At 55.5% G+C, this 12,841-nt stretch overlaps 1 protein-coding gene across 1 annotated transcript; it reads left to right on the forward strand.

The window, feature by feature from the left end:
- Positions 1–2,498: 2,498 nt before the first annotated feature.
- On the forward strand, positions 2,499–3,869 carry LINJ_36_0780 (putative mitogen-activated protein kinase; the record flags this gene model as incomplete). The annotated part of the gene is made up of 1 exon (XM_001469494.1): positions 2,499–3,869. One exon carries the CDS (start codon positions 2,499–2,501, stop codon positions 3,867–3,869), a length of 1,371 nt encoding a protein of 456 aa, XP_001469531.1.
- Positions 3,870–12,841: the final 8,972 nt, after the last annotated feature.

Here is a 12,841-nt window from a genome sequence, read left to right on the forward strand (position 1 = left end):
CTCTCCGTCCCTTTCTCACTCACGCATGCTGTTCTGCACCGCGCGGGCACATTGCACACTCACTGGCTGTTTTTTGTCGCTGTTCTCCTTTTCTGGGAGCGCTCAGCGTAATGATGCTCCCTTTTTCTCCGTGCCGTCATCTCGATCGTGGCGCAGCGGGGACACTTTTCTTTGGAAAACGGAACTTCTCCGCCATCCTGTTGGTTTGTTGGTGATTCATCGAAACATGACACGGTGGACAGAAGACGCCGCAGTGCGTCGTATGCTGAAGGCCTAGTGCACCCCCAATCTATGTGTGGGGGCGCTAGACAAGCCCCTCGATCCCGGCCAATGCCGAACCACTTGTGGTGGTGCCAGGGTCAAGCATCAGTGTCGTGGGGCAGTCAGGGCGATGTATCGCTAGGGATGCCGGCGTCCAGGTCCTGGGTTGGCGGTGCGTCAGGGCGACAGGCGACAGTGCACACGTCTGAGCCATCCACATGATAGGCGAGGCGTTACGGAGACTGGAACGTATCCCACCCACCCCTCTCACTGCCTGCTAATGAGGGGGGGGGGGGCTGAGTGTCACCGCGAGGGGGATGCAACAGGTGGCGGCCGGCATGATGGGAGGAGCGGCTGTGGGCCGACCTGCGAGGCGGGCATGTGTTTAGGGCTTGAGGCAGGGCCTGTTGTCGGATTAGTGAGTCGTCTCATTGCTGCGCCGAGTGTCTAGCGCTGTTTTGCACCACGCGGATGGGGCTGGTGACGGGGCCGGGCTTAGAGTGGCGCTTGACTCATGTTGTGTGGCATAACGGGCTCGGTGAAGCGGAAAAAGGACGCCAACACTACGGCCACATGTGTGGGTGTGCGTCTCTTTTATTTGCATGCACTGGTGTGATTCGCGGGTGTGTATGGTTGTGTGGCACACTTTTTCCCTTCTTTTGATTTCGTCGGCCCTTTTTTCTTTCCGCGGTGGATGGTGGACATCGCCGAGGTTCAACCACCCCCACACCCCCACCGCACACACAAAAATGAGGTGGAAACACGACACACCGACAAAAAAGAGAGAAGAGCCCCCGCTCCTCGGACAATTCGTTGCACTTGCTCTCATTCAGCGAGTGAGACGGATACCGAGCCTTCTACCGAGGTCATCCTTCGCACAAACCACGCCTTTCAACCACCCTTCTCTGAGGGTAAGGAGCGACATACAACAGTGCACCTGGCCACCACTGCATCTACAAACGGGACTCACGCGGTGCCGGGCGTGGTCGGTTTCCTATCCGCCAAGCGCACTTGCTAACTGTCACATCGAGACGTATCTACCGCTTCCCCCTGCCATCTAAATTATCTGCTCTGCTTGGCGCTCTTCAAACTATTTTTTTTTGTTGTTGGATACTCCCCCTTGCCTCACTTTCCCCTCTGCTCCCGGTCGGACACACACGCACATGCCATCGACCCAGCCTTTTCGTCTCCCCCACCCATTCGGCTCCCTTTTCTTCTTCACGCTGTGATTCTGCGCGTGTGAACGTCAAACTCGCACACGCATTCGTTTTCGTCCACCGTGCGCCACTATCAACAGCCGAGGACGTAGTAACCGCCCCCCTGCCCTCCTGACGAAAAAAAAAATACGGGAAAAACACACAGACAATAAAGCAAGAAGCCGCAAACACAAACAAATTCCTCTCCCCCGTGAACATCCACAAATTCTATATTTCACCTACAGTGTCTTCTTTACACGCCTGTCATTGCTCAGATTCCCCAAACATCATCGACACACGTGCCGTTGTCTCTGCTTCTACTTCTCCCCTCTCTCCTTGTACACAAACTCTCCCTTTTTCTCGCCACGCCTTTCCGTCCTTCCCACCACCTCCCGTTCTCATACCTGCTATCTTGCACTGCACCTTGCGCGCTTCGAGGTTCTCTCTGCTTCTCTCCCTGCCGCGGCGTCATCAATCTCTTCTTGTGCGCCGGCGTGTCATCCTCGATCTCACTTTGCTGCTGTGCCTGCCTGCCTGCCTGCCTGCCTGTCTGTGTGTGTGTGTGTGTGCATTCCCTTTTTCGATTTTCCTTGGACCCGTTTTTTTTTTGTTTGTTGTCTGTTGTGATTTTTGTCGCTTTGCATTTCCTCTTTTCCCGGGCTTGATGCTTTAGAGGAACGTTACGAAGGCCAGCCGCAGCGTTTACGTGCTTGTATGCTAGATATCCACGCCACCCCATCTTTTTGTTTGCCCCATCGTCGCCCTCGACGGCCTCGCAGTCTACATACACACACACACACACACACACACACCACTACCACCACCACCGCCCGCTCCTCTTGTGTCGTACATGTGAGTGTGAGGCTGGTTAGCTTTCCACTTAAGTCTTATCATTTTTTTTTTATCTTGAGCCCCTCCTTGGGCTTCTCTCATCACCACAACTGTTCTGTTGAAGTCCTACTGGCTCTGTGCGCGTGTCTTGCTTCCCCCTCCCCAGGTTGTCCTCCGTGTATCTTGGGCATTTGCATTCACGACGCCAAGATGTCGGCCGAAATCGAGTCGCATATTCTGAAGAAGTATGAGATTCAAGCACAGCTAGGACAGGGTGCCTACGGCATCGTTTGGCGCGCCCTGGAGCGCAAACACAACCGCGTCGTTGCACTCAAGAAAATTTACGACGCCTTCCAAAACTCGACCGATGCACAGCGCACCTTCCGCGAGATCATGTTTCTGCACCGGCTGCACCACCCGAACATCATCAAGCTGCTGCACGTTCATCGTGCCTTCAACGATCGCGACATATACCTGGTCTTCGAATACATGGAGACCGACCTGCACGTGGTGATTAGGGCAAACATCTTGGAGGAAATTCACAAACAGTTCATCATCTACCAGCTGCTCAAGACGATGAAGTACCTGCATTCTGCTGAGATTCTTCACCGTGATATGAAACCAAGCAATCTGCTCGTAAACAGCGACTGCACAATGAAAGTGGCTGACTTCGGTCTCGCGCGCTCTATCCTGTCCCTTGAGGGTGAACAGGCGTCGCGGCCGGTGCTAACGGACTACATTGCGACACGGTGGTACCGCCCGCCGGAGATTTTGCTCGGCTCGACACGATACACTAAGGGCGTGGATATGTGGTCTGTGGGCTGCATTCTTGGGGAGTTGATGCTGGGCAAGCCCATCTTTCCCGGCCGATCCACCACGAACCAGTTGGAGCTGATCTGCAGCGTGACGGGCATGCCCTCCGCGGCGGATGTGGCGGCGACCAACTCGCAGTTTGCCCACGCGATGCTTCGCGACATCCACTGCGCGCATCGACGCACGTTCGCTGAGCTGCTGCCAAGCGCTTCCGCCGACGCGTTGGACCTGATCGAGCGCCTTATGTGTTTCAACCCAAACCGTCGCATGACTGCCGCCGAGGCCCTGGAGCACCCGTACGTCGCTGCCTTTCACCGTCCTGACGACGAACCGGTGGCGACCGAACCCATCACCGTCTCTCTCCCCGACAGCCAGCGTCTGCCCTTGGCCAAGTACAGGGACGCCATCTACGAGCAAATTGCCGCGCTGCGCCGTAGCTCCACGTCCGCCGATCAACGACAGCGCGCGGAGCGACAGGCCGCCGGCAGCACCGCCAGCCGCAAGACGTCCGTCAGCAGCGCCTCCGCTGGCGGCTCTCGAGGGGGCACCGGTACATCTGGGGTCACGCGACCCGCCACGAGCAGCAGCAGCAGCGCCGCCGCAGGGGCGGCTCCGCAGCGCAGTGTTGTGAAGCCCACCTCAACTAGCGCGGTCAACGAGGCATCATCTTCGAAGGCGTACGCCCGCCCCGCCTTCCGCTCGGCAACGTCTGCCGCCTCTGGTCTGGAAAGCAGACCCGTCGCGCGTGAGGCAGCGGTGCGCAAGTGACCGTCATCGCTGCGCCTCTGCTCTTTCGCTTTGAATGATAGAAGCCGTTGTCCCCTTTCGCGCGTGGGAGGCGCCTTTTTAATGAGCGAAGTCTGTGGACTTCGCAAGTGTGTGTAGATGTGCGTTTGTGTGTGTGCTCGCCGGTACTTTAGCCTCGTTTCGGCGGATCCCGTTCTTTGGCGATGAGGCTCAGCAGATATGAGGAAAGGAGGGGAGGTCACGATTCGAGCGATTCCTTGCTCGTGTGTGAGGGGAGAGAGGTACACGCTGCGATTGGCTTCCTGCCCGCCTGTCTGTATGCGGCGGACAAAGACACGGCGGTGCCTTTTTATCGCGAAAACCCCGTATCTTCCCCGCTGCTCTCTCTCTCTGTGGCTGCCCGTCTCTGCTCTTTTCTTCCTCTGTTTCTGCTCCTTCGACGTTGCGATGCGACACTAATGTGCTCTGCATCTCGTTGACCGCAATGTCCCAGGCCAATACTGCTTTTCTGTACGTGCTGTGTCTGCAAGACACGCTCTCGGCCACGTTCTCCCCTCGTCTTCCACTTTCGCCGTCTCGTCGCCTCAGCGCTGATCCACTTTCTCTCTCTTTGCGTACCTAACTTTTTTGTCTTCGTTGGTTTGTTCTCGATTTGCGAATTTGAACGCACTGTTTTCATTCTGGTTGAAATGCTGTCTCGTGGTCTTCGTTATCCCTCGGTGGGTGCAAGCGAGGATGGGCAGGGAGGAGGTGGCTTCATTCATCGATTGCAAGGTCACTGCAGTAATCCAATAGGAATCACAATTCTCACCCGGCCCTCTTCAGCACCATTTTCTTGTCTTCGCGTGTGACGGTGTACTGTCCCCTCCCTTGCCATTTCTTTGTTTTTCTTTCTTTGCGTTTAACCAGCGGCACACGCGACCTGCACGCTGTCACGTTTGTGCCCTTCTCCATTTTTCTTCTAACTCTCCAGAGGGGGGGGACTTGTTACGGTCGCTCTCTTTGTGTTGCGTCCTGCCGCTGTCCTTCTCGCCATTCTTGCACGCCCCTCTCCTCCCCCTCCCCCCGAAAAAGAGTTATGCAACCAGAAAGATACGCACACCCTCTCTCCCGCCCCCTTCGAGATTCTGTTTTCTCTCCACCTGCGGCACCTTTTTTTTTCCGAATATGCTTTTTGTTGTGGCTTTGTGCGCCTTCCTCTCATGCTGTTTTCTCCTCATTAATGAGCTGGAGTTGCTTATATCTGTTTGTGTGCTTCTTTCCCTCGTCCGCCTTGCCCCTTCGCTTTGGCGTTTTTTCGGTTTCGTGTGTGTGCGTGTGTGTCGTTTGGCCTCGACGGTCAGCGATGCGGACTGATGTGGGGCTTGAACCCTCCACCCATTTTGTTGTCAGCGCGTTAGATGTAGAGGCGAATTACTGGCTCCTTTTTGTTTGTCGATGCTTGTGTGCGTGTGTGTGTGTGCTGATCTGTCAGTGTCTGTGCGCATTAGCGCGCGACAGGATCCCTTTGACCTGTGTTTTCTGTTGATATGCGTTTGCAACCGCCCCCGGTTCACACCGCTATTATACCGTGGACGCGTCGTGATGGTTTCTATTTTCTTCTGTGTGCATTTTGCCGCTTTTTTCGTGTGTGCAACCGTGTCTTTTTTTTTTCGCTGTTGTACTCAAACTCTTTCCGCCAACGTCTGTTGCCCGCTTTTTCTTTGGGACTATCACCGGTTCCTTGCCGTTGCTGTCGTTTTCTATGAGATGGGAGGGGGGAGGTTGCTTTGTGCTCAGCCTTCTTTGCCCGCCTGTCTTCCTGTATATGGATGTGTGCTCGTGCATGTATGTGTGTCTATCTGTGACGCCTCTACTCCGTGGATTAGCTGTCTTGCGCTTCACTTTCTTCATTATGTGCTTCGAACGTATCGTCTACCCTGCATCTCTTTGTGGCACTGCTGAGCAACACGGATCTTTCACGCGTTTGCGACGGATCCGCCATGCCGTCACGATGGCCTTGCCGTCGTTTTCGTTGTGCTTTTTCCTTTTACGTGGTCGACTATCCTTTTTGTCCAACACCAAAATGCACATGAGCACATGCGCGTCGTTCTTCGTGCGTGTCTGTGTCTGTGAGTATGCTGCCGTCGTTTTCCTCGTGCCCATTTTTTGGCTCGCTATATCATGTGCCCCGCAAGCGTAACTTATTGCTCTTTTCCTTTGGTGATCTGCAGTTTAGAGAGGGGTGCTGTGCACGGGCGGAAGAGACGGTGCAAGCGCGCGTACGCTGTTTTCGTGACGAACCTCCTCCTTTTCAAGGCAGGAAGCTTGGCGGCACATGTGACTGGGTGGTGTTGTTGACGGGACTTGCGGTAGAGATGGAGGTGGGTGGTTAGACGGGGACGAGCATAGAGACAGCGTTGAGTTTTCAAGGCTGCGTGCGTTCTCCGCGTGCTCCGCCACCCCGCCGTGCCCCCTCATCCGTTTCTCACGAACCTCACTATCCGCCACTTCCCCACAAGTTTCTTTTTTCGCATGCTGGTCAGTCTCTTTCCAGCCTCAGCATGATCACCACCGCCTTGGCCAATGTGTATTCACGCATACCCTCCTACCTCTCTCGGCACGGCTGCCGCTTGTTCTCGCTCTGCGCCTATGCCAAAGATGTGCTCTCAGTCGTGAGCCTTGTTCCCACTTGCTTTTCTCTTTGGCTCCTGTTACTCCTACCTTTTTGTGTGTTCTTCCTTTCTCGTCTTCCCTTGGCGGCCCGTCCGTTTCACGCTGCACCTGGGTCGCCGTCGCTCCTCCATCATCTTGCCTTGTCACGCCACCTCCGCCCCTTTCTCGCCGATTTCTCCATGACCTACTTCCTCCTTTATGCCCCTCTTCTCTTTCCATAGGTGATGGCGAGCGTATGTGCGTGCGGTGTCATTCTTGGGCACAGGTGCGTCTGTACACTTGTGTGCTGGGACTCAGTCCGGCAAGCTGCGCTGCAAGGTGCTCAATGCGAAACGAGCCTCATTCCAGCCAAATACGCCACGATAACAGACAGTTTGCATACGACCTTTAAACGACAGCGAAGCAGCAGCACAATCGGCCTCGAAAAAAAACCAAAAGAATCGTGTAGAAAGGTACTCTGGTAGTGTTAACCTGCTTGCGTTGTCTCCATGTTGATGAGGAGCGGCGAGGGGCTGGTGGCGTGAGTACAGCACTTGGGAAGGACGCGAGCGGCGGGAACTCACACGCCCTACCACCTCACTGCCCTCGTCATTTTACCTCTTTTCTTTATCTTCTCTGAGGACGCCCGGCACCTCCCCGTGGTATCACAGGGCCCAGCGACCACACTCTCTGTGGAACCCGTGAGCCTGCAGCCTGCCCTTGGGGGCACGGAGGCGGGCGCTTGGTGTCGGCGGACAGGTCTGAGCTGGCGCTGTGCCGAGGGGACCTGCGGGCCGTGATGCGGGTTGGACGAGGCCACAGCGGATGGCGTCTGCGATGCAACAAGCGTGCGCGCGCCGCTGGCCCGTCGCGTGCGCCCGCCATTTCAGTACGTCTTTGGTCGTTGTGAATGCGGGCACAACGGCACGGTGGACGGGCTTGCAAGATCGGGCGTGCCAGAGGAGCGGACGGCGGCTGCACGAGCTGCGGATTTGGCCACTGCTCTGAGGCGCCAGGCCGACATCCCCCGCAGCCGTGGTACGCGCGCTGCGACAAGAGCACGTTGGCGGCAGCTGCCCCACCCCAGAGGAGCAAGGATGCTGCGCTTGCGGGACGGCAGGGGGCGATCCTGGCGCAGCTGCGCGCGGGCGTCTGTCCTTGCTGCAGATTCGTTCAGCGGCGGGCGGCTTGCAGCGGCAGGGAGGAGCGCCGGCGGCGTGCTGGCTAACTGCTCCGCTGGCGGTGTGATACCGCACGCCCGCCTGCTTTTGGTGTGAGGGCGTGCGATCCGGCGCTGTGCCCGGTGTGCCACGCGCGGTTCCGCGGATCGCTGGAGGCTCGAGGCAGACTGCACATCGGCCTTGATGGTGCACGCAATGGTGCGGCCGCGCACGTCTCACTCGCGCAGCATGGGCCTCCCCCGTCGGGTGTCTGCGGCTGCTCCCTGTGCCCCTTCAGGGCGGCCGTGCGGAAGCTCTTTGTGCGCTGGCGCGTGATTGTCCGCGTGCCCCTTCCACTTGCCACACACACCCGCTCCTGTCACGCGCGTGCGGATTGAGGAGGTGGAGCGCCCCTGCCGGCACAGACTCGTAGCCGCGCCGACACGCCTCCTCCCTCTCCTCCCTCTCCTCCCGCTCCTCTCTCCCCTCGCATGGCATCGACGGGAAACGGCAGATGAGGGCAGCGAGCCACCCCCCTTCCCCCCCTCCCCCCCAATGCACACAGTGGATGCGTGCGAAGTGTGCGGCCTCTCCCCCATGCGGCCGGGCGGGTGCGATGAGGTACGACGAGAGCGCCGCGAATGGCGCCGTCGAGCCCTCCCGACTGCGGTGTGAAGGGTGCCCACACCACCTTGTGGGATGCCGCGGCTGGAAGCGACTGAGAGGGCGCAGCACGTGTGCGAAGGAAGGGACGAGGAAGGACAGGAGGAGCCTGCTTAGACGCGTGGCCCCGATCCGGCGGCTGGACGCTGCGCCCTCGAGGACCCGGATGTAGTCGCGGCGCCACAGGAGGTGGGTACGCTGCGGTTGGATGCGTATACGTTTTCTGACTTGGGCGCGCTAGAAGGGCACGTTGAAGTCTAATGGTGTTGTTTGTGTTGTTGTTTTTTTTTCGTCTCACATGTGCTTGCCTGTGCTATCTTACTGCTCTTGTGTGTGTACGTTGTAACTGTTTTACTAGGGCGCGTCGCGAGCGCTGGTGTGTTTGTGTTCGATGCGACAGTGCATTGGTGGTGTCTCTGATGCTGAGCGGCGCAGCATGTTTTCCTGCATTTCTTTTTCTTGTTTTTGGTGTTTGTGGCGTTTTACTTTGTTTTTCAATGTGCTGTGGATTACTTTTTTTTCTCGGCTGTCGTTAGGGTAGAATGTACTGGTGAAGTGTTTGCGCGCACCTGCACACGTTCTTGTTTCTCGCTCCTTTGAGTTGTGGTGTCTGCCATGCGTTCTCGCTTTCTTTCGTGTGATTCACTTACGACGTTCTTTTTCTTCCCTCGTACTTGTAGTCGTGTTTCTTTCCATGTTGTTCGTCAAGGTCTTGCCGTTGTCAGCCTCGCGTATATGGGCGTGTGTGTAGCCGCAAGTGTGTGTGATGGTAATCTTTTTCCATTGCCATTGTTTTGCGGTTTCAAGTCACTTTCCTTCCCCTTTTAGGCATGCCTAACTTCATCAGCTCAACCTTTTCACCCAACCGTTGCCTCTGCAGTTTGGTGCCGCTGTACTCGTACGCTTGTGTGTGCTTGATCATGTTCGTGATGTCTGCTGCTCCCCGTCTTGTGGATCGCCCCTCCTGGTGTGATTCCTGCCACGATGCCACGACCCGTTTACGGGAGCCACGGGGAACAGGGCAGGGGGGCGGCCCGGCGGCGTGCGCTAGTCACCTCGTCTGTTTTTTTTTTGTGTGTGCTCGCTGTTTCTTCTTCTGTTGGTTTTTTATTTTATCATACTTTCTCCCCACATGGCTTGCCTCTTGCCACCGTTCCCTCGTCAAGACTCATTTAACGCCCCCCTCCTCCTCCCTCGTTCCCTCCCGCCTTTTGCTCTATCGTTGCTGTTCTGCTAGCGAAACAGGGTTCGATTACCGCAGTGGAAAAAACGAAACAACAACAAAAAAAGGTAAACCACGGAAGCGAAAAAAAAAAAACGAAATAAAAAGCATTGAGAAGGGGAGGGGGGCTGTAGAGAACGCAGCGACCGTCTCGATTTCATGCGCCGGGGCAGCAGAGAAAGAGAGAGAGTGCGCGCGCGCGAGGTGGTGTGTGCCGCCTTGTAAGCTCCGCTGCAGAACCCTCCAACTGCAGTTTCTCTCTCAGCGATGCTCACGTGTCGTGATAGCTGCATTTTTCACAGCCACGGAGGTGCCAAAGTGCGATCTGCAGCAGCTGTGTTGCACCCCCTCACCTCTGCATCCCCTGTCGAGTTGGGATGCGCAAATGATGCCACGACAGGCCATCGACTCACAGGAAACGGAGCGGTTTTCGACGGCGAATGGGACGTCACCCTGAAGGGCACCTAGGGGCGACCTCCCACCGGCTCCTCCTTTGCCTGACGCTCTAATGCGCTCCCTCCCTCCTCAGCTTTCTTCTTCCATGCTTGTTTCACGTCCTGTCGCTTTTCTTGCTCTGTCTCTTCTCCGTTGTAATCGCTTCTCCGCACATGAACACTTACACAACGCTCTTTCTGTTCTTCACTGATCTGCTGTGTTGATGCGCCTGGATCTCTCTCACCCCGCCTCAACCCTCTCTGTTACCTGTCGTGAACACCACACACAACGGATGAGCATCCACACACACATACACAAACACATACACACACTCACACTCTCGTTAAACTGGATGCAGGAAAAAAAACGTTAGTACGCTGCCACTTTGCTCTGTTAACAGTCACCATCCTTGCTATTCACGATTGCTTCCCCTCTTTTACCTATCTTGGTGTTTCTCCTTGTTTTTTTTTCTTCTGCCCCTTCTCCCCTCTCTTTAACGTCTTGGCGCATCCATCTGCGAACTCACGCACCTGCATCCACACCCTCACCCACACCCCGTTCAAGGAGGCGCACGCCACTTGCTTCCCACGTTTGACTGCTGCTGTTGTTTAGGGGCTGCGTCGTGTGCCGCTTTTTTCTTCCTTCTTTCGTTCGTGCGTCGTACGTTGAGCGAGAGTGGACCAAGTAGATACCACAAAAAAAATAAGGGGGAAGACAGAAGGCAAAAGGAGGTGGAGCAAGCTTTTTTCTTTGGCGGCGACTCGACTTTCACTTGGTTCACCTGCAGATCTGCACGCTCCCACACATCATCGACAGGATCGGAGCGTTTCGCATCCTGCACGAAACACATACACACACGCGTACACACAAAGCCCCAGATATATTTCACCTGCTTTCCTTTTCCCGCTTTCTTTACTTTCGTCGCCTCCCCTCCTTGGCGCTCGCTCTCTGCTTTTTTTTGTTTGTCTCAGGCCGGGCGGAGCGCGGTGCCTGGAATTGCCCTCCACAGAAACAAACGTGCGAAACAGCAACAGAGAGCATCTGCCACTTTATCAGCGTTACAGCCCTCCCCCTCCCACTTCTCTCTCGACTCTGCACCCATCCGCGCATCTGAACAGCACCCGCTCGCACTCAACATCTGTTGCTCTCTCGATTGGTTTACCCAGCTAATTGGAAAAGTTCTCCTCACCCTCTACCAGCCATCAGCCCATCAAGGGGGGGGGGAAGAAGCGGTCGTGGCCACACGGAACAAAAAAGAAAGTCCTTCTCCTCCCCATCTCCCAAAAAGAGGAGTGCGTTAGTTTCTTTTTGTTTTCTTTCTTGTGCTTACAACACCCTCCCCCTTACGTCGGCTGTTTTTGTTTTGTGGTGCCTGCAGTTGCTTGAAATTCCTTCGCACAAGCGTACTGAAAAAGGACGAGCCACTCGTTCGGTCCTTTAGGAAACCAAAAGGGACGCTATCGATCCTGCGCAGGGTAAGAGGGCGCAGTTGGTAAGTGGCGTAGACTCACTGCTCACCGTGCCTCTCTTTCCTCCCTCTCGCTCTGCCCCTTTCTCAAGCCCACGACAGCAGCAGCAACAAAGAGAGAGCAACAACAACAAACGCGAAAAAAAAAACAAAAGAGGAAAACGAATTAAAAGAGGGCGTTTTATACACACAAACGAACCCTCTTCGTTTCTTTTTTTTTGTTTCTCCCTCTTTCGTTCTTTCTCTCTCCCGTGTTCCACCTCCGTTTCTCTTCTTTGTCTTTCCATTTTCTCTTCGTGCCATCGTCCCTTCCTCCCCCCACTCCCTTCCTTTCCTTTCGCTCACCTCATCTGACAATCAGCCTAACTCTGTTCCCGGCTTACTGTGAGTCATTTTCTTCTTTTTTTTGCCTTTCGGCGATCATGCGTTGACGTTTTTCGCTTTTCTTTCTGCAGCGCAACACCCCCTTTGCCCGTTCACTCTCCTAGTGGCCTCGCCTGTTCCCACACTCTCTACTTGGTGCTACTGAGGTTTGCTTTTTCGTTTTTGAGTCTTGCCTTGGTGTTTGCTCTCCGACTCTCCACTTCGTTCCGCCCGACTCTCCCTATCTTCCTCTCTGTCTCACACCACATTTCGTTTCTCTCTTTCTTCCCCCCTCTCCCGGAGCGTGCTTATATCTCTATAAAGCGTTGAGCCCCTCTCTCTGTCGGTCTTTCTTCATCTTTTTAGTATTTGCCGTTTACCTGGTTGGTTTCTCTCTCCGAGTTTTTTTTTCCCACTGCGTGGCCTCTTTTTCCGTTCTGCCGTCTCTTATCTGTTTTGCTTCACCTGCATCTGCCCACTCCCCACTTTCAGCTCTTTATCGGTTCTCGAGTTGTCTTCCTTTCTGTGCCTCTCCCTAGCTTTTGTTTCGCTTTTCGGCTGCCACGGCCATCCTCATCTTGTCGAAGATCATTTGCCGATCAAGACTTCTCCACTGCGCATAGAGTTCTACGCTCTGAGTGAGACGCTGACCCAGGCTAGTGTTTTCTGTCCTTTCTAGCCGTTGTCGTCGTCGCTGCATTGCTGCCCTGTCGAGTATCCCTTTGACTTCTCCCTCCCCCTATTGTGGCTTCTTCTGTGCTTCTGCAGGTACGCCGCGGCGCTGCTGGGCTGAGGTTCGCCAAACGGAGAATCTCTACCGGTGCCGCTTCCGTTTCGCTTTTTTTTTCCTTGTGTGCTTGTTGTTGGGCGGAGCGTGTGCGTGCACGTGTGTGTGTGATCCCCTTGGCTCCTCTTTTTTCTTTGTCCCCCCCCCTGTGCATGGGTGTCTTGCTCTTTCCTCCCGGCCACGGTTTTCGCCTTTTTTGCGCATTTTTCGTTTGTATTTTTCTTCCCCTCTGCCGCTCTCTCTTGTCTTGCGCTTCAAACC

Source organism: Leishmania infantum, chromosome 36 (genome assembly GCF_000002875.2).
Source record: "Leishmania infantum JPCM5 genome chromosome 36".
Classification (NCBI taxonomy): Eukaryota; Euglenozoa; class Kinetoplastea; order Trypanosomatida; family Trypanosomatidae; genus Leishmania; species Leishmania infantum.